General features: G+C 40.6%; 1 protein-coding gene across 1 annotated transcript in view; it reads right to left on the bottom strand.

The window, feature by feature from the left end:
• LOC149463736 (cadherin-6-like) overlaps positions 1-27690 on the bottom strand; it is a 483303-nt gene that overhangs the window by 162331 nt on the left and 293282 nt on the right. Inside the window, exon 3 of the mRNA XM_089674844.1 lies at positions 12112-12406. Coding sequence (XP_089530970.1) covers positions 12112-12406 — 295 coding nt within the window. The remainder of the gene's footprint in view (positions 1-12111; positions 12407-27690) is intronic.

Here is a 27690-nt window from a genome sequence, read left to right as displayed (position 1 = left end):
ATTACTATACTTACTATGGATGACACATACACATCATTCATCTACTCTTTGTCCGGCCCCCGGGTCCAATATATGAACCCATTGCGGCCCTCAAGTCAAAAAGTTTGCCCACCCCTGCTCTATAATGTGTACTTGTGTCAGTTAAGACTATTAAGTGTCATCTCTGTCTGCTGCTTCATTCCACTGCTATCAGCATGAATCACTTCTAACAGGTTTCCCTGAAACCAAGAGAAAAATGATGACAAGGGAGGGACCTCCAGCAGATTGACAGCCTCAGCTCTGTTCCTGTGTGTTATGTGGAGGGGGATGTGTCTCTTCCCTCCAATCAGCTCTCAGAGCTCTCCTCACTGAGCTTTGCAGTTTTTCATTTATTTCTGAACTCTCGGACACGCTCTTTGAATTCTACACTTTGAAAGGATGTAGAGAAGAGAGGACTGCAGATAACCAAGTACAACTTGTGTAGGAGGATTTGTTTCATCTCTGTGTATCACCTGAGGCCAGACACTTCACTGGGTATATGTAAGAGTTTATAGCCACTTTAAGGCTGTGGCCTAGTTGTTGTGTCCATGTTTCTTACTGCTGTTGGTTCTCTTTGAGTTTGCGGTGCTGCTGCCAGTTGTAGTAGTAGGGCTGGGGCTGACTGCTGTTGGTTCTGGTAGCAGGACTGTGGTTGGACCTGCTGCCAATACTGGCTAATGGTCTTGTGACTGTGCCTGAAACTATGGCTAGTAGCAAAACAGGTACACATATTTGTATTTCTATGGTGTGTATAGCTATACCTACTGGCCGGGGTTCTGCCATCTTGTCCTTGCCCATATTTCTTTTGTGGTCTTCTACAGTATCTGCTACTTTGGGTCTTATTCTTGCTGTTCCTGGCATGTCCTCCTCAGCTTCTTCTGCTCACAGGCATTTCTGTATCCTAAACTGTGTATTGGTTTCTTGACTGTCACACTCCTCTGTCCCCCCAAACACAGAACAGCAAAATCCAAGAACATTTCTCCTGCTTCCTGCTGAAAAATCGGCCTCTCTTCACCAGAAAACCAAATTTATGTATACATTTATTAGAGAAACCTACATGTGGTACATTTTTGAAATGCCACACAACATGATTACATAAAAAGCCATTAGTAGTCATCTTGCATGTTTAACGAAGAACATAGCAGCATATCTAATCCCAAAAAACACAACTTTGCTAATTGAACAGTCTCTACTTCTTTTCTGATGGCTCTGTGCTGTGTAATTTCTCTTATATCCTCTTACAGCTTCCATTGCTTGAAATATATAATTATCAAGTGCTATTTCTGGCACCTTTGTTAAATTTGAAAACAACATGCTTACATACTAGCATTTTCCTTTAACATAAAGAGAAAAATGTGCGTATTTTTAGGATTTCATTCCAGTCCAGTCTATGAATAAGTGGTTCTAATAAGTATACTTTGGTTCAAATTCTGAAGAAAACCTTGTTCTACTTTATGCATAGCTTTTTTGAGCTGCTTAATTATACAATTCCTCCAATTTAGGTGTAAAAGATTGCCTACCTCTGTTCCTTTGGCTTTCCACTGTTCTATAAAAGCCTTTCCCAAATTACTGTAATTTATCTGATCATTTGCATTTATACTGTGGTTAAGCAATATAGGAGAATAAAAAGACATAGCAGCAGTGTGCCATATTTTTGGGGATTTACTTTGAATTATGGGAGAAGCTCTCAGTCAATTTGTGGTATCTGTCTGGCAAATCACAGACATTCGCTTGGTTTCTTTTCTTCTCTTTTATGATCAAACTCTCCCATGTCAGTAAATAGGACCACTTGGCCTGCATTAGCAGCAAAGTCCTGCAATGCAAAATTGCCATTCAGCAACAAAAAGGCCCCTGGAAAAAAAAACAGGTATCAGGGGTTGGCAGTATTGCTTCCTGAATACTTGCAATCCACCACAGACTGCTTTTGAGTACTTTGAATCAGTGACCCACAATGTGTTTGTCGATAATGGCTTCTGACTTTTCTCCAACATTCTAAGTGTATGTAATGCGCACATAAACTTTAACAATGAACTAGTCTTCTCTCTAATTTACTCCCTTTTGATCTGTTACATATTCCATTGTAAGCCTTTTGTGAACTGATAACGCCTTGTGTCTTCTGCCTCTGCTCCTGGTTAGCATTGGTTCTCAGCTGTCTCTCTGGACTGGAAGACCATTATACTATGCCACGAGGGCTCCATAAGACAGCACCCAGTGCGGAGGAGCAGCAAAGGAACACACTTGGCACTTGGAGTGGTGCAGTCTTATTTTTATCTTTTCCCTAAATTATGGAGAAGAGTATGGGGGTGTGTACGTTTCATAGCCAAGTCCTAGGGTGACAATGTTGCCCCAAGTCCTGTCACCCTAGGGTGGGAATTGTGTTACTGGCAGGATTACAAGGTGAACATAAATTTAAAAAAAAATTAAAAAAAGAAGGGATTGTAGCTGCTATATCTAAAGACTGGTAAGCTGGAAATTATGACATTATTCTTTAGTTTATATACATTTTGATACAAGCCAGTGATTCAGTATTTTATGTTCCATCAATGAAGGTATGTGCAAAGCAACCAGGCGAATTGATATAACTATCTCTGATACACAGAGCAGAAGGATTGGTTTTGCTCAAACTTTAGTGCTTTTTCTTTATCCAGATATGTGTTTTAAAAGCCAAAGTCCAACCTTACATGATCCATTTTTTTTACATGATCCATTTTTTTTCATTCAACCAACAGGTTGAATGGAAAAAAAAACTGATTCCTCCATCCACACATTTGATGTAGATGAGGGAATCACTCTTGCAGAGCTATTGTATTCTGTCCACAGGAAGCCTTCCCCAACGGCAGAATACCACGATCAGTGTTACAGGCTATAGCAATTGACTCTGACCACTCAGGAAAAAGCCAAAAGGCTTGTTGTACAAAAGTTGATAGATAGGGTCCACTCCACTTTGGATAGACCCCACTTCATTTGTTGGATGGAGGATGTCCAACATCATCTAGCTTCTTCCTCCCCAGGAATACTATCCCTTGCCAGCCACTTTTATTCTGGCTATATATGGATTGAAATTTGACTGGTTCAGCAGGCACCGACCAAATTTGAACCTATGTATAGACAGACTGGTTGCACAAAATTCAATCTATTAATCAACATCTGAATAACCACCCTGTTGGAAATGTTTATTTTATTCAGCACCATCGACAGGAGCTGGCAGTGCTGATCCCTTTATCTTGATGGTGGGGAAGACTTCCCGCTGCCAAAATACAAAGGCTCAGCGTGAGTGATTCCCCCATTCAAACATTTGTGTAATTTTTATTTCGTTCCACCCACTGGTTTAATAAAAAAAAAACGACTCATGTGTGGTTGGCCTTGGTGTCACATAATTGTGTTACCTACGGCAGTCTGCTATCTAGGAATACCTATTCCTTCAGACTGCAATACTCCAAACAAGGCATTTTGGTATCTGCATAACTCCTTGCAAGAGCCTACCCAGTGTGTGCATCACTGCATCCAGGCCGAATGAGAGTAGTACTGAGCCAGGGTGCTGTAGTGTTTTCAGGAAACTATGTACAGCACCTTACTGGTCCCTTCCACCAGTCATGATGTGCCTCCATTGCATAGAGAAGCAGAAAGATCCAGTGAGAGTATCACTGCATCTAAAGTAAAGTATGTAATGAAAACAGAAAAGTTTTATTTAAAAATCCCATTAGCATGTTGATTGGTGAAGGAGGAACCAGAGAAGGCAAATAATAATCAGATTAAACGTCAGCATAATTGTGCTTAAGTTTCTTGACTATGCAGACAAACTAGGAAAAAAAAACCCCCATCTTTGCATGGACAAGCAGGCACTGTGGACTCACGCAGTTACATTACATTACAGTAATGCAAAATAATGGATTTATTCTACAATTAAAAAGTGTTTTCCAGTCATTAATGACCTCATGTACTTGCAAGCAGCTTATCTCTCATGGGATGTCCTCTGTTTTATTGAGCAAATGAAGTGTCAGAAAATGAATAGCGTTCTATACAATAAACTAATGAACCCCCACAATGTTGTGTTAAATAAGTAATACAGATTACAAATGCCCTGCCAGAAAGAGCGAGCTACATAATAATTACTTTTTGGATTAATCTATGCATTCTAAACACGGATGTACAGCAGTCGTCAGATCTGCATATCTCAATGGAGAGCTGTCCAAGTCACATTACAATGAAAAGTGAAACTCGCACCCATTATCTATAGCTATAATTCCCTGGAATTTATTTTATTCTTTCTTCTAACTGTAACATTCAAAAAAGGCAGATTTCACATGGAGAAAAAGCTCTCTGACTTATCACCCCTTTGAGAACATCTTTCACTAAATTAGAACTTCCAGCCTAGTTAAAAACATTCTTATTATAGGAGACGCTGTGTTTCATTGACTATCCAAAGCCAGGAAGTTCCAGATGACACATAGCTGTTAAAAATCCCCGACATTTTTGCATAATTCAATTGAACAGATACATTTCTTTACACTAGCGCTCATTATACTCTAGTGCATCATTATAACCTTCAATATGAAAATACCAATCCCTTTTTATCAACAGGAAAATGTCCTTCTTTCAGATATGTGCCATTTCCTGCACTTCTGATGTGCAAGGTTAAATATGTCAATCAGCTAATGAATGAATGCAGTGGCATATGGTGAAAAGTAGGGTAATGCACAGATAATTATGAAATGCTCTTCATTCATGTGATGCAGAGAGCGCGTTTCATTAAATGTATTACTTTAGCGCTGATGCACACAACAGGACACGTGGGGTATGCAAAAAACAGATCCGAATGCCAGCGTGTTTATCTGTGACTCTAGGGCCCTGCTATAATTTTTAAAAGAAAATGTATGCTGTAGTACAGCTCTGAAATAGCTTTAGAAATTTGCTGTCATGGATAATATAGTACGTTCTGTACTATGCCCTCCTAATTCCTATTTATCCTCAGTGAGCACCAGGTATGTTTCAAAAAACTCCATCAGGTTAAGGGAGTATCTGTGTGTATAATAGAGAAAATAGTCAAGCAAATCCTTACCAAATCCTTGCAATTGTTCATCATAATACACAGTTTTATAGCTGTCTAGATGAATACAGTGCATATTGATCTTCGCCACATTATTTATTTATTTATTTTGTTTACTATTATTTGTATTTATATACAATAAATCACACTCATAAATATTTGCTTTGTAGAAGGAAAAATATTAATAATTCATTCCGTTTCAAAAAATATATAAAACAAGTTTCAAAAATATAAAACATGTATTTTGTTTTGCAAACAATTCCTGTTATCGAATGCCATTTGCAATGTATGCGCTAATTATTAGAGATTTAGAAACTATAGGTAACTAACATTGGCGGCTGGTTTTAAAAAACCTTTTCTTGTATTTTACCAGCTGCTGAAAAAAAAAAAAAAAATTGGAATTTACATTAAATGGTTCAAAGCCTATAGTATGCCTGCATGACCACTGAGTCATCAGAGAAACGACAAACAGACACTTATGTGCACTTGGGTTATTATCTCTGTCTACAAAGCCAGCCCTAATGAGAACTAATTATCTGCTCTTCTTTGGAGGCTGCAGTCTGGAAGATCAACGGAACTGATATGTGGAACTGTGTTTTACCATTGTTCATCTGGGCTGCTACATTATAACAACTGTCATCATAAGAGCAGATACACAGTTGTGGAAGCTCTGCCTTTGAACACTTTTATCGGCCTATTAAAACGTTCTTTTTTTGTACGAATTGCTGTTTCCTTTTAATCTTGATTACATGCTTCATTATACTGACTTGTAACAGTTGTGATTTTTTTTTTTTACACTTGTGATGTTTTTATTTTTTATTTTTTTGTCCTTAATTGCTATGTTTAAACAATGCTTCTGACCAAAAGGCAAAAGTAAACATTCTATAATGATTTTCCCATTTTCCCATTAATTACAGCTTAAGAGGATTATCTTAGTTCTCCAGATTATATTTTCCTCAAGGAAAGTCGCTTATGCCCTTTGCACTTACTGTATATAACACATATTAATATTTTAAAAGGGATACACCTTTTTATTCAATTTTATCTTTTGTTGAAAACGAGAAAAAATACTTTCAATTAATTTAGTATGTTTTTGTATTTTAATTATTACAAGTATTTAAATTGTACTGACAATTTAGCAGAACCTAGGCTACATTCACACCAGCTATTACGGTTTGGTTCACATGTGTGCGGGTGGTGCCGCTGCGGATCCGCACGAAAATCCATGCAGCTGCATCACAAGCACAGAGAAATGCGGACCCGCGGGCAAGTGCCATTAGTTTTAATGGCACGCTGCCCGCACTGGAAAAACGCAACCGTACTGGGAACCGAGGTCCCTGTGTGAGCTGCGTTTACAGAAGAAGTGCAGGGACTTCTTCTCTGTGTGTCACGGTGTGCGGGAGTCCATTCAAATGAATGTGTTCTCGTGCCCGTGGAAAACGCAGCCCGCACGGCCGCATATATGTGAACCAGGGCTTAGGCTGGTGCAAATTGTAGCGACAGGAACCTTCTGATTTCTGCTCCAACTCTTAGCAACTAGCCGGCGACCTGTTAATATAGTGAACTCGGCCAGTGGCCGAACGTATTTCGGCTGTGCACACAGTCAGCAATTGCCTGCAGTCATTGCTGCTGGATGCCCACAAAGTGCTTCCAGCAGCATTCAACACAGGTAATCGATGGCTATGCAGAGAGTTGCGAATAGCTGTGGCCACCAGGCAACCTGTCATAGTGAACTGGGCCTAGCTGCTCAGGGCCACAGAATGAATCAGATTACTGCTGCTCAGGGGCGGACTGACAACTCATGGGGCCCCCGGGCAATAGGGGATCATGGGGCCCCTGTGTCCTTGCCCAAACTCAAAAGAGCCTATGAAAAAGGTACCAGGGGCATCTCATGGGGCCCCCTACTGACCCTGGGCCCTCGGGCAGTGCCCGAGTTTCCAAATGGTCAGTCCGCCCCTGCTGCTGCTACAATTTGCACAGGACTAAATCCTTGGTGTGAATGTAGCCTTATATAAACTGTATAGGTCAAACTATCTGCACTTGAGAAACTTAAAGCTGAACTCTGGCCAAACACAATATTTAAGCATGTGCACTGTAAAAATAAATTAGCACTAATGAAGTGTGGGCCATTTGTGTCACCTACAGTGTTCTGTAAAACTGTTATTTTATTCATCCTGTCCAACATAATACTAAGACTTGGACATCTGACTGGAGAAAGCAGGTGATAGCAGGCAGCCCACATTTCAGCTCATCTATTCAGTAAATGTCTTGTATTCTTTTCACAGAAACAAGGAAATCTGTGATTGGAGGAAGGAAGACTGTGCCGTTCATTCACACCTTCTCCATTCACAGAATGCTTTAAATTTTATGAATAGAATGCAAGATGTTTACTGCAGAGTGTTTTTAGCTTTGGTTTAGGGTTAGTTTAGGGGTTGGGTCAAGATAGGATTTAATTTGTAATTAAAGAATAGTATTTTAATATCGCGTCATTCTAAAGACTAAAACTAGAGCATATAGCACAGTGTACAGAGTGCAGTGGTGCGCAGTATAGGATATTGTGTAGTATGAAGTGTGAATAATGCAAAGTACTGTGTGCAGAGTGGAACAGTGTGAAGTACAGTATATAATGCATAGGAGCATACCGAGTGCTATTGTGTGACATGGAAAATGCAGTGTTACTGTGCCTAAGGATCCATGCACACGGAGCCTTTTAATAACTCTGGTAATGTTAGCTGTGTAAAGTCACATTAAAAACTTGAGTTTTTCAGCGGTTTTTAGCATTTTTGTATTAGCGTTTAGAAGCTTTTTTTTTGCAATTGCGTTTTTTAGGTTCTTTTGACCCCCCCCCCAAATTTTTTTTGTAGTAAAAAAAAATCCAAAAAAGCTGGTTTATTGCGACTTACCGTGTTTTAAGCGCTAGAGCATTTTTACAGCTAAAAAACTATTCTAGAAACCCACTAGTCCTGGGTATTTTTTCCAGCCAAAAATAGTCCCTGCCAAAAAATGTTGATCGCAGTCTATGTGTGCATGGACACATAGAATAACATGCTGGGGAGTTTACTGACTGTAGAAAAAAATGTCAAAAGCCAAAAACAGCCGCTGTAAAAATGTCCAGTGTGCATGAGAACTAACTGTTAATTTTTTCTTTTTAATTTTTAAAATTTTAAAATTTTCGGGTGGGCTAAAATGCAGTAAAACACACATTGAGATGTGCTAGAACGCAGTGGGCTGGAGCTCATAACACTGATTTAAAGAGATACGGCTTAGTAGCAAGGGGTGGGGATTTGTACGTATCATTGAAATGTCTGCTAACATGCAAGCTGTACTGGAAATCTAAAGGTTTGTAGTAAAATCGCCATGTATGTGTGTGTTTCTGCACCAGTCCTATACAAATCACCACACAGTGCATGAGGCCACCCTCTGTGCAACAAACATTTAATAGAAAGCAAAGCAGACTGCAAATTCTGGGCTCTCCATGTATCTCCACAGGACAAAGTGTGCCGTACAGAAGAAGACAGAATGCTTTCATAGGATACATTTCATGCAGAGCGGTATCACTCTTTTTTCTGATAATGTCCTTGAGGGAATCTGGCCACAACTGCTCTGATAACACCATACTGTATATACCTCTTGGGATAAATCTGCAGAAAACAGAAACGCATCTTGGTGCCCATTCACACCAGAGTGTGGCGTGAGAAATCCCCGTTCCGTGCGCATTTCCTGCACTGCATTCCATATGCATTGGTTGTGTGATCTGCTGTGGGTGTCGATAGACATGCCAAACACAGAATGCCAACGCAGTGTGTTAGCCCACATAGGATTGCTTGGTACCACAGTAACATTCAATACAGTTGCAATGCGTTTTTAAAAGTGCGTGAACTCATTTTGGTGTGATCCAGTGTGATTTCAGACCTTTCAAATGAATGGGCTTAAAATCACATTCCACTGAACAGCACAGGAACATGGAACACATTTAGACCTGCGGTTGGGGGGCAGCAAAAATGTGTGGTTGAGCCCGTTTCTGCCACTTGCCAACTGCCCCACCTTAACCACTTCAATACCGGGCACTTTTACCTTCTTTCTGCCCAGGCCAATGTTCAGCTTTCACATTTTTAATGACAATTGCGTGGTCATGCGCAAAGTAAATTTTTATAATTTTGTTTTCTTTTGGTGGTATTTAATCACCACTGGGGTTTTTATTTTTTGATACATTAACAAAAAAAGACTGAACATTTTGAAAAAAACAAACAAACATGCGCAAAGATAATTTTTATAATTTTGGTCACACAACTAGAGCTTTCTTTTGGTGGTATTTAATCACCACAGGGGTTTTTATTTTTTGCTAAATTGACAAAAAAAAGACTGAACATTTTGAAAAAAAAAACAAATATGTTTTTCTTTGTTTCTGTTATAACATTTTGCAAATAAATAATTATTCTTCATAAATTTAGGCCAATATGTATTCTGCTACATTTCTTTGGTGAAAATAACTCAAATCAGTATTTATTATTTAGTCTGTAGGAAAGTTATAAAGTTCACAAACTATTTTATATATCGGAAAATTGATCAATCCTGAAGTACTGACAGCCAATCTCTTGAGGCCCAAAAATGTCAGGAAAGTACAGATCAAGGGCGGACTGACCATTTGGAAACTCGGGCACTGCCCGAGGGCCCCGGGTCAGTAGGGGGCCCCATGAGATGCCCCTGGTACCTTTTTCATAGGCTTTTTTGAGTTTGGGCAAGGACACAGGGGCCCCATGATCCCCTATTGCCCGGAGGCCCCATGAGTTGTCAGTCCGCCCCTGGTACAGATATCCCCCAAATGACCACTTTTTGCAAAAATAGATAGTCTGAGGTATTTAGTATGAGGCATGGTGATTTTTTTGAATTTATGATTTTTTTGTCATAATTTGTTGGAAAATGAAGAAATTAAAAAAAATATCACAATTTGTTACATACTGTCAGCAGAGCAGTACAGTGTCATCATATAACTGGTGCAGTGGTGATCAGGGACACTGGTGACAGTATAAAAAAAATATAATTTTTAGAAAAATTTTTTTTTCATAATACACTGTGACCAGAGTGACCATAGTAACATTGTACAACTTTGGGGAAGTGATCAGTATTTCTTTTTTTTAAAAAACATTATGATTCCTTATAGCAAATAATTTCTTTGCCCGTAAGCCAAGAGAATTGGCTTGTATAAGCAAGCATTTAACTGAATGAAATTGATTCATTCAGGTTTTTTTTGATGTAATTAGTTGTGATTGGCTAATCACATGACACAAATGGGCAGTGATTGGCCCAGTCTGTACATGTGATCACTGTGAACTGTCAAAGCTAGTGACACAATTGTATACAATGGATAGCATGAAAGGAAGCCATCCATTGTTTACAATCATCATGTGATTGGTCACAGCAGCTCACATGGTACCGGCAACTGGACGGTATACAGGTCTGTCATCGGCTTTGTCCGAGGTACACAGCCGGAGACAGATCTTGCCACAGTGTGGCTCTGCATGCACACGTGAGGCGCGATCCAGGAAGGATGTTATATGGCGCCCACTTGGATCGAAGAGAGTCCCGCTCGGCCATCAGGGGTGTTTACAGGCTACGGCCGCGATGCTTCATGCCTGCAGCATAGCTCACCTGACAAATAGCAAGCAGTGGGCAGCAAACCCACCAGAAGTTACAGTCTAGCAAATAAGGAGGAGCAGCAACCGCCCCGCAACCACAGGCAATGCAAGCAAACAATTAGGGTTAAAACAGGTGGCGAGGAGGTGTCACATCACTTTCTCATTGGTCAGTAGCCTCTGGAGCGTGATCTGAACATGGATTGGACTTCAAAGGCCAGGGAGATTTCCACCAATGCCTAAATCTACCCTTAAAGTGTTACTAAACCCCGGACCCTGCATTCACTATATCTGGTCTCCCACAGTACACACAACATGGAAATGCAATTAGTTTAGTAAATATAAACTGATAAATACCTTTTCTCATCAGCAGTTAAAGCAGTCTTGTGACTAATATCAGTATTCAGCTGAGTACTAGCTAAAGCTTGTAGGAGGAGTTTTCTTTCTGCTCTAGGAGGATGCAAAATCCCTGACCTCTGTCTGGACAGTGCTGATTGGCCCCGTGCTGTGCACTCTCCCAAGACAAAAAAAAACTCTCTAGCAATACACACCAAACTGAACACGTGCAAATACCTATGGTTCAGTCTGTCTTATCAGGAGAAAAAAGGTGGTTGCTTGAAAAAGGGGAGGAACAGAGAAGAAAGGATCAAACGGCCTTTTTACACAATGCAGAGGATTAACCTCTTGGGTTCCACAGTAAGTATAACAAGCATGCTTTACTGCATATACTGATTTTACTGCTGTGGGTTTAGTAACACTTTAATGTAATTTTAGGATTTGATACTATTACTGCTGTAACAAATTTCTACACATAAACATTTTTTATATTTCTACGTAATACCAAGTTTGTAACTTTTATTATTTTTTGGGGGGGGGGGGTTGAATAGTCAAGATACCCTTGGTAAGAAAACTAAGGGGTGTACTCAAAGCAGGAGCAGCAATTTCCCTAAACTTGAATTTAACCCCTTGGTGCCGGCGCCTCCCGGCCCTTTAAGGGTTTCAGAAGCCGGGAGGCTGAGCAGGGTTTAGAGTCATGTGACCGCTGTGACACGCTGTCACGGTGGTCACATGATTGGGAAAGGTCCCGATAGAAAGAGGAGATCGGGACCTTTCCATGAGTACTGGACATGTGTGCTGGGAGCCCAGAAACCGGGACACCGGGAAGCCGCACATTTGCGGTCGGCCGGCGTGAAGAGGTTAAAATGCCCTGAATTTAATTACAGGATCTATCTATCTATCTATCTATCTATCTATCTATCTATCTATCTATCTATCTATCTATCTATTTATCTATCTGTCCCTATTAGATATATTGAAATAATCAGACAAAACATATTGTAACACAGAAATAATACAGTATGTTATGTATTGCTAGACAGAGGTGTCACAGGTTGTGATGCTGGTCACACTTACCCACATCAGACATCTCTGGGACAGTGGCAGTGTACAAATCCCTAGTAAATTTGGGTTCATTATCATTAATGTCGTGAATCTTGATGACAAACACAGAGTCAGGTTCAACAGGTATTCCTGTTTTTTTGTTCACAGCTTGCGCATGTAATTTATATGATGCCTTTTCTTCCCTGTCCAGACGTTTCGTTGCTTGGATGTCGCCAGTATTTTCATTGATTATAAATATATCTCCAGCTCCATCTCCAGACAGAATGTATTTCAATGATCCATCCCCACCGTCCTGGTCTGAGTGTAACTGAAAAAAAGAAAGAAAAAATGATATAGTATTGGTGGTCGTGCTTGCACATTTATTATGTAGAATTTTGCAACTGCATTCTATCATAAAACAATGAGCCGTTATCATCATCATCATCAGAGAATTGGCTCATCCAAGACTGGAATGAAAGCAGAGTAAGGAACACTGTGGAGAGCAGATATTTGCCATGGATCACCAATTTACTTGGCCGTGCTATCGGATACAGAGTATATAAAAGAGGCTCCTTACTGTTCACATATGCATTATACAGCAAGAATATGCTTCATCCTAAAGCACAGACTTGTTGCCCAAATACAGTGGGGACTCCTGTTTAAATGGGATAATGAGAGAATGGGGGATTTTGAGGTGGAATTTCCTATGTTTTATGACATAGTATATCCAATAAGGCGTATTAAGGAAACACCCAATAAGAAATTACAATACCTCCTTATGAGGCAGTGCCAGATTACCAAATAGGCAGAGTAGGCACTTGCCTATGGGCCCCATGCCATTTAAGGGTCCCAGGATCAAAAAATATTAGATTAATCTTACCTTAAGACTAGGTTTGCCCTTGTGTGGTGCTGGACACCACATGTGACTCTGATATCTGTGTGGTGCGATTTGAGCCATACATTTTGTGTAGCTTAACTTGCATCCACAGTAAAATGGTTCTGGACCCTTTTTTTCCGCACCTGAATCGCATTGCATGGGCGTTGACACTCATGTGATCCGATTTCTGGCAATTGCACTGCGTTTTGCGATCTGCTTCAGGGTGTTGTTAATTTAACATTGGCAAGCTAACAGATCGCATGCACGTCATGCGATTGCAATGCAATGCAAGAAACGCACAGGATTCGCTGCGTTTCCCGCATCGCATCAGTGTGAACCAGGTCTACAGTGGTTGTAAACCCTTATGTATACCAGTGAAATGGTTGGCCACATATGATACACAGAGAGATGAAACAAATTCTTCTACATACATTGTACCTGTCTATCTGCACTGTTCTCTTCTCTATATCCCTTCAAAGTCCAGAATTTATACAACTTGTCTGAGCTTGCAGAAAACGGGACAGAGAGCTGAAATTAGACACTGCAGGGCTCAGTGGAGGAGAGCTCTGAGAGCTGATTGGAGGGAAGGAACACACTCCCTTTCACACAGCACAAAGGAACAAAGTTGAGGCTGTCAATCACAGGCTGTGTGCTGGAGATCCCTCTTTTTTCTTTTTGGTGTCAGGAAAACTTGTCAGAAGTGATTCATGCAGATAGCAGGAAGGAGGTGGCAGAAATGGCACTTAGTACACTTAACTAAGACAAGTGCACGCTATAGAGCATGGATGTCAAACTGGCGGCCCTCCAGATATTGCAAAAAGTCCCACCATGCCTCTGCCTTTGGGAGTCATGCTTATAATTGTCAGCCTTACAATGCCTCATGGGACTAGTAGTCTGGCAACAACTGGAGGGCCACCAGTTTGATACCCCTGCTATAGAGGGATATGCTTTGTTCATATTTCATGTCGGAGGTTTACAACCACTTTAAAGACTCTATAAGAAAAATACTGTGTTAATGTAATGCACCCAACAACAACTTACAGGCCTCAGGTTCACATTACAGTATGCCTCCTAAAAGCTTATCTTCTTTCAGCTGTCAGACTGTAAAAAATGTTGTTTCAGCCTATAATGTACAGTAGTAATGGTCATCTTCATATAGGGGCCGATGTGCACACTACTTAGTTCAATGTTATCTCACTAGAGAAACCTCCAGAAACCTACGAGGGGGACCCAAGGTTTTCACCACCTAGGGGGCTCCACTGAGCTTATTCCGGTACTCTTGCTAGATATATTACATCATAGAAAGCTGAGCCTGGAGGTGAACCTCTCAGCTAGTTCCTGTATCCTGGGTAGATTTGGAATATCCATTGGAATAAATCTCAATGTTCTCCATCAGAGAAACTGATTTGCTTACATTTACTCATCACTACTTCCAACTCCTACGAACTCAAGAAAACAACATTTAGGCTCTATGTACACTGCGGCTGATAAACTCACCTTTTCAGCGTTTTTTTCAGCAGCCCCTGAACTTTCCCTAATGTTTTCCTATGTGTTTATGTACACTATGTCATTTACAGTCATTTACAAGCAGTTGAGTTTACAGTCGTTTTTTTTACGCACCAACCTTGCGTTTGGGAGTAGATTTTATCAGCGTTTCAAACGCCAAATGCTTGTAAACGCATGTAAACGTAGCTAACTGCATTTATAAGTGTTTGCATTTGGAAATTTTTTTTAACTCTTCCATTTCCAGATGCTGTCCAGAGACTTTTTTCATCATGAAAAATGCATGCAAATCGTTTTCCATACTTTGCGGTTTTGCATGACAGAAAATATGTTTTAGACACTGGAACACATCCAAACACCACAAAGAAAAAAAAAGAAAGCTAATCTCAACAAATACTGTTCTCTCCGCTTCTGCTCTCTATTTCTCTCAAAATGTCTGAAATAGTTAATTTTTTACTGTTTTTCAGTGCATTCTGGGCATTTGGAAGGTCTCCTGAGGTTATCTTTAAAAAACACTTCTAAATGCAAACGCTCATAAACGTGCATAGACGCGGTATGCAAACGCAGCTAAACAGACATTTTTTAACCTACGTTTTCCCAGCAGTCAGTTTCCATCATTCAGAAGTGTCCCGTGTACATGGAGCCTTAATGTACACAGATATATGGGCAGTATACAGATCTATTAACCTCCCTTGCGGTCTGATTATGTCCATATTTCTGTGCTCAAAGTGGTAAATTTTTTTGCATGGAAATATGTCTTTTTTTTATTGTAGGCCTGTAATTTTTAGGAATAACTCACTGAAATCTGTCCGAACAAGAGTCTAGTAAACATTCCGGATATGATAAAACTTGAAATACGAAATCATAAATTATAATTTAATAATAATAAATTTAATTCAATAATATAATCAAACCAAAAACACTGAAATTTGAAATATAGCGCCAAGTTTGCACATCGCTGAGCAAAGTCGCAGAATCGTTTTCAGTGTCTGATGACGAATTTCCCCACAAATCATTATCACTCAATTCTGCAAGTAGTTCTAATTTACTATCGCTGTTCTCTAGCTGGTCTAAAACCAATTTTGACCTAAAGGGACGCTTTTGGACGCCATGGACATTTCTCAGTTTCCAGGCAGAAAGAACAGTAAAATGCAGGCAAGGCACAGGACAAAGCACTCGGGACAAAATGTATGTGAAATGGTTTGATACAGGAATGTTTTACTATGTGATTTTAGTGTATTTAGTGAATGTCACTTTTTGTCATTTTCAAATTTTCCACCGTTCCGTCCCCGTTTGTCCCGACGTCGCAGGGGACGGAACCCAGAAGACAGATGCCGGCATCGGCCGGAGGACATTACAGGGGACACTGCAGGGGGGACATCGCGGAAGCGCAGGAACAAGGTAAGTGAAGAAGAGATCCCAGAGCAGCGCTGCATGGTAAGCCGAGTATAGCTCCGGGTTACCGCTTGTGGTACTGAAACTTTACCCCGAGCTACACTCGGGAATACCGCCAGGGGGGTTAAAGTGAATCTGCCAAAATGTGAAATGCTTGCTTTAGAAGTGATAGAGAAGGCCACTGATAGACTTTCATATCACATTCTAGTTCTGTGGAAGTGACTTGACTATTAAGCCTTGTATACACAATGAGAATATCGGAAGAATGATCGTCTGTTTTGTTTTTTTGCATGCTAGTCTCATAACGAAAGTGAATAAGATACTAAATTTCCTAAAATTTAGTAGGACAGAATACAACTTTGGAAGTGATGACATGTATTCTTTGGTTTCTGAGCATACGCAGTTTTGGTCATTCGTTTTTATATGGACGAATACTGTACAGAATAAGCGAAACTCATTTGTTCTGTTAACGTACGATAAAAATTTTCATGCTTGTCCCTTCAGATAATTTAGCATGAACTGTTATGATTGGATCTACAAAGCTTTGTACTAACGATCAGAATACCGGACGATAGCTCTGAAAGCAGTATTTTTCAGTTGATATTCTCATCGGGTGTACTAGGCTTTAGTCTCAGCTTAGTATGCAGCCTGTAAGAGATTGACCATAAAGCGGAGTTCCAGTTGAAAAAAAAAAGTCAGCATCTACAAAAACTAACAAAACAGCTAAAATACAGACACTCACCTGTCCCTCAGTCCAGCGGTGTCCTCACCATGACTGGTTTCACTGGCCGTCTTCTCTCCCCGGTGCCGGCATCTTCAGTGTGGGCAGTTTGTGGCTTCACAGCCAGGTACCCACTGCACATGCCCAAGTAGTGCTACGCTTTGTAAATGGTCCCATAGTCTTCTGTCATGTGTCCCAGAAGACTACAGGGAGGGAGGGGGGAGGACAACTTCAGCATCTGCTTTAATATATTTACAAATATATAGTTTTATTAAATTGTGTTTTTGTAAACTGCTTTAGCCCTTCTAGTTTGTTCATGAACATATTGGCCTATTTAATAAGGTGGTGCTCTGATAAGAAATATATATGTCTTTATTGCAAAGCAACCAATCAGAATCACGATAACTTGTCAGGAATGGCAAATAAGAAATCTGATGATCCATATTTATTAGGCTTACGAATTTATTAAGGTGTACTCAATATACCAGTTAGACCGGGTAGATGAATTGTGCTATAGTCTGACAAGAGTTAAACAACAATCTCAATACACTATATCTCTTCTATTTGTCCTGTACATTGACTAGTACCGCTGATGCTATGTATTTTATGAATAATAAAGTAGCAAAGGTCACCGAGTGTCACAAAATCTATGCAGATAAGTCTCTTTATGCCACCCTATTCTATCTGTGTGTGTGCACATAATCGATTATTTTCAGATCCCACACAGCTACTGGACATAGAAAAGTTGTTTAGACACCATGTCTGTCTTTTTCTGCAACAATGGCAGAAACAATTATTTCACCAAGTCTAAAACAAAGAGACAATCAATATATGGACAGTAGGGATGGGATTTCAGCTAATATATGTCTTTTCCTCCGTTTCACATCAGCACTTTCCGATCTTACACCGAATCCCAGATATAAAAGTGGAAAACGTCTATATCATATTATACTCCTGGAATATGGATGAACCGTAGAGCCCATTAATAATATTTTTAATTAAACTCTGACTGGTAATGTTCTTCATTTTAATTGAAAAATAAATATACATGCAATAAAAATGAATATATGGATATTTGTCATCTCTAATTTAGCTAGGTCAGTAACTTTAAGGATTTAAAATAATGGAGATATTTTTTGGGCTCCAAATGTAGACAAATATTTGGCAGGTTTATTCAACTGTGTTAAACCACAATGGCCAATGCAAATACAGCATTCACTAATCAGAGCCTAATAAACTAAACGTTTAATAGCCTGCTGTGGCCTACTGCACTTTGCACATCATTGAATAAATATACTAAATTCTGGAAATTGAACACGGTCACTAATTTGCTGCATCTATACCTGGGTTAGGCACAGAAGGATGAAGCTAATTTCTAAAGTTAGGCCTTAAGTAAAAAAGCAGTTCCAGAATTTGAGGTATAATAGCCAATAATTGCATTTTTGAGTATCTGGCAGAACTGTCAAACTAAGTTTAACTAAAAAGAAACAATACCACAGCTAACAAAGTTTACAAATACATTTCCAAATTCATTGGTGGCACTTCATTTCATGGAATGAGGTGACTTCTCCTGCTCTCGTTATGCCAGCAATCACACCAAGTCCTCAGATTTGCAGCAAATAAATTATCCCAAAAGGTGATGTGTTACTGAGTGCAGATATATACACTAGCTAAATGGCATGCCTTTTCTCCTAAATCAAAATGTTTTTACCTTTTTAAAAGGATATATCCACCTTTTGCAAAAAAATTAAATAAATAAGTAATAATAATATTAATAATAATCACACCATATTTGCAGAAAAAGAAAATTGTTTTTTTTTTTTTGCAAATTAGCCTGCAATGCATTGCAACTGCAATCAGATGATCACTGGTGCAATGCACAGGCTCCTGCAGTCTCTTCCTTCAGCTCCCTGCCCATACTGAAGTATGGGTTTTCAGAAGAAAGTGTCAATGGACTATGAGCGGAGAGATCACCGCACTTATGTTCCATTGATCACTACAAGTCCGTTTGGTAGATGGGACTAGTAGTTTATTCCTTTACAGATTTCTGTAAGTGAATGACATTGCTGTGTGGCCTGTGCATAATGCAAAACTGACAGCTTTCCTTGGGTAGAACCCCCCTCCCCCCAGGGGCAGACTGACCATTCAAGCACTCGGGCCCGGGGTCAGTAGGGGGCCCCATGAGATGCCCCTGGTACCTTTCATAGGCTTTTTTGGGTGTGATTTGAGTGTGGGTGAGGATTTAGGGGCCCCATGATCCCCTATTGCCCGGGGGTCCCATAAGTTGTCAGTCTGCCCCTGACCCCCCCACAGCAGTGTTGGGTGTAGTCTGGGGGTGGGGGGCGGCTTGGCACCGTGCTATATGTTACATACTAAATATGGGTGTAACATGCTGTAAAAAGTGGAGATAGTCTTAAATCCTTTATTACTTCTCCGTGGTGCCGATCTTCTGCAGCCTTTGGCTTAGTTTACATGGGTGACAAAAGGGTGGTAAAAACAGAGGGTTGTTTTCTGTTTTTACCATCCTCTGAACACCCACTGATAAAATAACATTGCAGCTAATCAGATCATTTTACATTGTGGCAGCCATGATGCTTTTCTTAGTGATGCAGCAAATTTAACATGGTATGACACATTTGCCAGGCGGTGCCACTTGCCAAATGTGCCCTTGAAGTCAATGCAGTGAAAATGCATAATCCTCCATGGGATTGGGAAAACTAACAGGCATTCAGGATGCAGCAGGATCAACCATGGGTTGAATTTCAAAGGGACAGTAAATTCACCACTTCTTTGAATGAAGCCTTTTTTGCAGCTACTTTCTTGTACTGCATATGTTCCAGTGATGGTTGCATGGTATTTCCCAAGGTGGGTTTCCTAATGGTGGCATCAGCTGAATATGCCTGCAGAATACACTATATTGCCAAAAGGATTGGGACACCTGCCTTTACATGCCCATGAACTTCATCCTAGTGATAATGGCATCCTAGTCTTAGTCTGTAGGGTTCAATATTGCGTTGACCCACCCTTTGCAGCTTTAACAGCTTCACCTCTTCTGGGAAGGCCGTCCACAAGGTTTAGGAGTGTGTCTATGGGAATGTTTGTCCATTCTTCCAGAAGCGCATTTGTGAGGTCAGGCACTGATGTCAGACGAGAAGGCCTGGCTCACAGTCTCTGCTCTAATTCATCCCAAAGGTGTTCTATCGGGTTGAGGACAGGACTCTGTCCAAGCCAGTCAAGTTCCTCCACCCCAAACTCACTCATCCATGTCTTTATGGACCTTGGTTTGTGCACTGGTGTGCAGTCATGTTGGAACAAAGTTGGGAGCATGAAATTGTCCAAAATGTCTTGGTATGCTGACGCCTTAAGAGTTCTCTTCACTCGAACTAAGGGGACAAGCCCAACCTCTGAAAAACAACCCCACACCATAATCCTCCCTCCACCAAACGTTACATCTGGCACAATGCAGTCAAGGAAGTACCGTTCTGCTAGCAACCACCAAACCCAGACACTCCCATTGGATGGCCAGACAGAGAAGCGTGATTAATCACTCCAGAGAACACATCTCCACTGCTCTAGAGTCCAGTGGCAGTGTGCTTTATACCACTGCACCCAACACTTTGCATTGCACTTGGTGATGTACAGTAAGGTTTGGATGCAGCTGCTTGGCCATGGAAACCCATTCCATGAAGCTCCCTGCGCACTGTTGTTGTGCTAATCTGAAGGCCACATGACGTTTGGAGGTCTTTAGCTATTGACGCTGCAGACAGTTGGCGACTTCTGTGCACTGTGCGCTTCTGTGGTCTACCACTTCGTAGCTGAGTTTCTGTTGTTCCCAGTTGCTTACACTTTGTTATAATACTACTAACAGTTGACTGTGGAATATTTAGTAGCAAGGAAATTTCATGAATGGACTTATTGCAAAGCTGGCAACCTATCATGGTACCACGCTTAATTCACTAAACTCCTGATTCGTGCAGAAATGATTGTAGAAGTCTGCATGCCTAGGTGCTTGATTGTATACACCTGTGGCCATGGAGGTGAATGGAGCACCTGAATCCAATGATTTGGAGGGGTGTCCCAATACTTTTGGCAATATAGTGCATGTGTTGAACAGCCAATTGTAGTCTCCGTAGGAAGTCAATGTTTCTAGGTGACAAGCCAGGAGGACATTTGGGAGACAAAAACATAGCACTGTCACCTATAACAAGAAGCAGGTGTAGCTTTTAGCTTCTTTGCAGATGTTTAACAATATTTCCTTAAAAGAGACGCATGAGATTTAAAAAAAACCAAACAATCATACTCACTTAGGCTAATGCAGCATTGTTCCAATGCTGCATCTTTCCCCCACTGCATCTAAGACTGAGAACTGACTGATCATAAAACGCTGACCGCTCAGTTTTTGGTCTTCAGTGAGCAGCTTACCAGTGACCGTCAGTCACCACTCTGTGCTCTGCTGCTCCAGCACTCACTGGGAGTGACTGGCTCAGGCTCTTAGTGGTATGTTGAGAGGCTGAAAGCTGCCAGTCAAGTATCTGGGTAGATGAAAACTTTAAAGTTGGGATCCCACCAAAGTCTGGACTGGCTGAGTGAAGTCAGCTGACAGCAGAATGAGTATGAGTCATAGGAGTACAGAATTGACTGAACTCCTGTGATCCACGGGAGGAGAAAAAACAAAAGAGCTTTGGCCCTACTTCTCCGTTAGCAGCTCTGTTGTAAAAAGCCTGCTGTTTATAAAGCACAACAGCTAAAACTTAAAAAAAAAAAAACATGCAACTAAATGTGCCAGAGGAGCAACTCACCTCCCTCCTTTTTCCCAAATCCATGCTCTGCCGTACTGCATTTGGATTTTTATTTACATAGAGTCAGTCACAAAAAGACTACAAATTAGTTTTGCATGGCCATACGCTATTTTAAATGTGAATTGCTTAATATAAAAGTTCTGTATAAATAATAACAAATAATATAAAACATTGCTTCAAAAGGATTAAACAGCAAGCTTTCAAGAGCATTCAGGTTGTATTTCAGATGTTCCTTAGTTCCCTTTAATCTGCTTCTGATCTCCTTCTAACCTGTTTTGACTGTCTTCTGATCTGCTATTTGAATCTGCATTTTCTTTGACTTGTCTGAGTATAAAACAAATCTACAACTAAAGACCTGCAAAGCTAAACCCTAATGAAATACTTTAAACATATAACTTATTTTGGAAGCAGGGCACAGAAGCCTGCAAATCCAAACCTTCCTTTACATCTACACCCCTAACATATTGATCTTCTCACCAACCTCCATCATTATCTGTATAATCATACTGTAACTCTTGTGAACTTTGGTGAGTCAGATCTATTCACTTCAATGAGAAACCATGTAGAGTGAAGGAGGTTATCTAGTAAGCAGCTGCCATTATTTTTCTACTCCAAAGCCAAATTATGTCCCTGGAGTACTTATTTCAGCCATTTACTTTTGTAACCTTTAACCCTAAGACATTTTTTTTCCAGTGTCTCTATGTTATGATGCAAAAAGGGCTTCTCTAACCTAGTGACACCCAACTACTACCCACTCTTTCTGCAGTTCACATTATTACTGTTAATAGCCCTCTAATATGGTGGAAATGCAGGCAAGTGTAGAGCAATTCCAGGTACAGGATGAAAATCCAAATTTAAAAGTATTGCTTTTTGTTTTTTTGCTTTGTACAAGAAGCACGTCCAAAGGTGTTCAGAACATATTACTTTTTTTCATCTTTTCTGATAGAAGAAGCACTTCAGAAACCAAAATGATTAAGTGGTGAAAAATCCTTACAAAAATATTACTGATGAGCTGAACTGACTGGATGTATAAATGAAACAGGATTTGTCAAACGGTGCAGTCCTGCTCTAATGGCATATTAATACACATACAAATATAGGAAACAAGCATCTATTTATTCTTCAGTACAGGGCCGGGACTAGAGGGGGGGGGGGGGGCGGGGTGAGCGAGCACCTGTCCTGGGTGCTGTGATGAGGGGGAGTGCTGCTGAGTTGGCTGCTCATCCCTCTCCTTATTGACAGGTATGACTGCAGTGTCACTCCTGTCAGAAGGAGAAGCAGCCAATAGCTGCTGCTGGAGGGAGGATTCAGCTTTCTCCTCCCTCCAGCCTGCATGGGGTGGAAAAAAGCTGGTACTGTGACAGAGAGCTGTTCTCAGTCTCAGAGTGGTGCTCTGTCCTGACTATGTCCTTCTTCCTCTCTCCCTGTCATGTGACTTGTCACATGGGATATTTTTTACATTCACGTTTAATGATAATGGTAAACAGGACAAATAGAGAGGGTGAATCTCCCTAATGGGCACACAGACAGCAATAAAAACCTAGTAGGTAATCCATCTCTACTCTGTCCAAAACTATGAAAAAAAGTGTTGCCTTTAGTTATACTTTAATTGAAGAAGCTGAAGTTAGTAGCTGATTGGTTAATATGCACAGCAAATCTTCCCCATTGGCTAGTGCTGTGATTAAAGAGAATCAGTTAGCCATGTGCAAGAGCACATACACTCTATGCCTGAACAGATACAGGTATTGTACATAACGATATGTATTTCCTCTATTATACTGTAAATAGGAGATGCAAAGTGGCATCTCAAAAATACTGAAGAAATACATATAGGGAAGCTATTTTGCATGTCAAAAGGTTTGTATTTCTGGCCATATACTCTTGAGATTTACACACTCCACCACACAACACAGGGTAGGAAGCCTGATTATTTTTTCTGCTGCATTTCATTAACACTTACAGTGTTTGTCCCTTCCCACCCTGTGACTGGACAATGAAAGGAGAATTAGCACATTGATGTGCTTTTCCTTCTGTCACTCTACTCTCACTCTACATAACCGCTTTTTAGTACAGAGCTGCAATCATTTGTGTCTTTTGTATCTGGCCGGTGTTTAGCTTTCATGTGGATATCTTTTTAGTTTGTGATCACCTTTGGTGGGATGCCCCAGGTCAGTGTTTCTCAACCTTTTATCAGTCAAGGCACCCTATAAAATTGTGGACAGTCCTGAGGCACCCGTTAAAATTATGGACAGTCCCAAGGCACCCTTTAAAATTATGGACAGTCTCGAGGCACTCTTTAAAATTATGGACAGTCCTGAGGCACCCTTTAAAATTATTGACAGTCTTGAGGCACTCTTTAAAATTATTGACAGTCTCGAGGCACCCTTTAAAATTATGGACAGTCTTGAGGCACCCTTTAAAATTATGGACAGTCTCGAGGCACCCTTTAAAATTATTGACAGTCTCGAGGCACCCTTTAAAATTATGGACAGTCCCGAGGAACTCTTTAAAATTATGGACAGTCTCGAGGCACTGTATTCTAAAATGTGAAAAACTATTCTAATAGTTTTATATAACACAGCAACATCCACACATGTAGGACACCCAACGTTAGAGGTGATTTATTCTTCCAAAGCAAATACACTTTTGCACACTGGTACTGACTAGTATTCCAGTGTTTCTCTTCTCCCTCAGTTTTTCTCCATCACTGAGCTAATATGACCTCGGCACTAGGATGCTGTGCAGGCATCTGACATCTTCCATATCAACTGATGATGTCATTGGTTGTCAGAACTCCAGTGGCTAGAAGGTTGTAATGGTGCACAATGAAAACCTGTGGCTTTGTGTAACTAAAAGGCAGGCTTGTTCCACCTGCTGGCTTGTATACAAGTTTTGGGAAATTTTTAGACATTTTGACAAGGCACCCCTGAAGAAACCTCAAGGCACCCCAGGGTGCCTGGACACCCTGGTTGAGAAAGGCTGCCCCAGGTTATACTGCATGCCATCTCATTCTCCCACTGTAAGCTTCTATTTTCCATATGTACTTAGTGGGTAGATTAAGTTAGATAAAGTCCCCATATAAAAGCTTTGCATAAGCACACGGGTTTGTTTATACTAGATGCAGTAGATCTGGACTAATTATCTTGGTGCTGTTCTTTCTGACATCATTTGTCATAGTGCCATTGAGACTACTGCCATTCAGTATCACAATATCCTCAACATCATTCATCACATCCAGTGAAAGACAAAGTGCTTGTTAAATGCTAATATTTACTAGTATACATTATTGTTAATCATCATTGCCAGCCTCATTCTCGTCTTCATTGTTTGAATACACATGCTAACTTCCAATGTTTGCTGTGAACCATCAGCAATTCTTCCGATTAAGCAATGCCAGGATTTTGCTATTCCTACTGAAACACATATTCACAGATCTTAAAGTGTTACTAAACCCAGGACCCTGCATTCACTATATCTGGTCTCCCACAGTACTCAGAACACAAAAGTGCAATTATTTATTAAATATAAACTGCTAAATGCCTTTTCTCATCAGCAGTTAGAGCAGTCTTGTGACTTTTATCAGTGTCCAGCAGAGCACTGGTTAAAGCTTGTAGGAGGAGTCTTCATTCTGCTGTAGGAGGATGCAGGACCCCTGACCTCTGTCTGGACAGTGACGATTGGCATCACAATATCTTCAACATCATTCATCACAGCCAGTGAAAGACAATGTGCTTGTTATATCCTAGTATTTACTAGTATACAGTACGTTATTATTAATCATCTTTGTCAGCTTCATTCTCATCTTCATTGTTTGAATACACATGCTAACTTCCAATGTTTGCTGTGAACCATCGGTAATTCTTCCAATTAAGCAATGCCAGGATTTTGCTATTCCTATTGAAACACATATTCACAGATCTTAAAGTGTTACTAAACCCAGGACCCTGCATTCACTATATCTGGTCTCCCACAGTACACACAACATGGAAATGCAATTGTTTTAGTAAATATAAACTGCTAAATACCTTTTCTCATAAGCAGTTAGAGAAGTCTTGTGACTTCTATCAGTGTCCAGCAGAGCACTGGTTAAAGCTTGTAGGAGGAGTCTTCATTCTGCTGTAGGAGGATGCAGGAGCCCTGACCTCTGTCTGGACAATGCTGATTGGGCCTGTGCTTACCACATACACTCTCCCAAGAACAAAAAAAACCTCTCTAGCAATACACACCAAGCTGAGCATGTGCAGAATGACTCCACATGATATGTTTTATCAGAAGATAAGAGGGGGGCACTGTAAGAAGATGAGGATCAGAGAAGTCAGGATCAAACAGCGTTTTTAAACAATGCAGAGGATTAACCCCTTAGGTTCCACAGTGAGTATAAGAAGCATGCTTTACTTCATATACAGACTGATTTTAATGTTATGGATATAGTAACACTTTAAGCAGGGCTCTGAGTGGCTATGGAGGCATATTGGTAGAGTTGAGAGACTGAAGGGTTGATTTACTAAAACTGGAAAGTGCAAAATCTGGTGCAGCTCTGCATAAAAACCAATCAGTTTCCAGGTTTTATTGTCAAAGATGAATTGAACAAGCTGAAGTTAGAAGCTGATTGGCTACTATGCACACCTGCACCAGATTTTGCACTCTCCAGATTTAGTAAATCAACCCCTTTAGGTTATAGTCTTGATTGTGTGCATGGGCAAACACAAGAGAATTTTCTTAGTACAACTGTACTACTAAAATAATTTGAGGTCTGCCACAATGAATCACTAGAGATTACTACATATAGTTACATGTAGTAGCAATTAATTGCACAGTTTTGGAGTACTGTGCAGTCATTAGCAATTAGTCATGCCTACTTGTATACTCCATTGTTCCCTATGGAACTACACTACTCAAAAAAATTAAAAGAACACTTTGAAAACACATCAGATCTCAATGGGGAAAAATATCATGCTGGATATCTATACTGATATGGACTGGGTAATGTGTTAGGAACGTAAGGATGCCCCATCGTTTGATGGAAATGAAAATTATCAAACTATGGAGATCTGAATTCAAAGAAACCCTGAAGATCAAAGTGAAAAATGATGCAGCAGGCTAGTCCATTTTGCTGAAATTTCATTGCAGCAACTCAAAATGGTACTCAGTAGTTCATATGGGCCTCATGTTCTTGTATGCATGCCTGACAACGTTGGGGCATGCTCCTATTGAGACGACGGATGGTGTCCTGGCATATTTCCTCCAAGATCTGGAAAAGGGCATCACTGAGCTTCTGGACAATCTGAGGTGCAACCTGGCAGCGTTGGATGGACCAAAACATGATATCCCAGAGGTGTTCTATTGGATTTAGGTCAGGCGAGCATGGGGGCCATTCAATGGTATCAATTCCTTCATTCTCCAGGAACTGCCTACATACTCTTGCCACGTGAGGCCGGGTATTGTTGTGCACCAAGTGGAACCCAGGACCCACTGCACCAGCATAGGGTCTGATAATGGGTTCAAGGATTTCATCCAAATACCTAATGACAGTCAGGGTGCCATTGTCTAGCCTGTAGAGGTCTGTGCGTCCCTCCATGGATATGCCTCCCCAGACCATCACTGACCCACCAACAAAACGGTCATGCTGAATGATGTTACAGACAGAATAATGTTCTCCACGGCTTCTCCAGACCCTTTCCCGTCTGTCACATGTGCTCAGGGTGAACCTGCTCTCATCTGTGAAAAGCACAGGGCACCAGTGGTGGACCTGCCAATTCTGGTGTTCAATGGCAAATGCCAATCGAGCTCTACGGTGCCGAACAGTGAGCACTGTGCACATTAGAGGATGTTGGGCCCTCGGGCCACCCTCATGAGGTCTGTTTCTGATTGGTCAGAGACATTCATACCAGTGTATAGTAGGTAATACAATCATATAATCAACAAATCACCTGTGTGCAATCTAATTTAAAAATGTTTCTAGGCTATGGATATTTATATATTCTTAAGTAAATTAGCTCTAACTTTTTTATCTGCAGGCAATATGGAGAAATGAATCCTCAAATTTACGGTAAAATCACAAATCACCTTTATTTCAGCCTCTCAATTCATTCTGCCCTTACCTCTCAGTAGTGACTTAACAGCCTGTTGGTCTTGTGTACAGTGAACAGAAGTAACAGAGCAAAGTAATGAGACCTGACTTGAACAATTTCACTGCGTCTCTGGGCTTTGAGGATTAATTGATTCACAGCGTCTGCAGTTACAGAGGTCAGACAGAAGGTATATTAAAGCTTATTTACTGCTTCGTAAGAATATGTAAACATCCATAGTCTGGCCAC

The sequence above is a fragment of the Staurois parvus genome, unplaced genomic scaffold (assembly GCF_062004578.1).
Source record: "Staurois parvus isolate SC_StPar_1 unplaced genomic scaffold, SC_StPar_1.0 ptg000153l, whole genome shotgun sequence".
NCBI lineage: Eukaryota > Metazoa > Chordata > Amphibia > Anura > Ranidae > Staurois > Staurois parvus.
Note: the sequence above shows the minus strand (reverse complement) of the source record. Positions and strands in the feature narration are given on the sequence as shown.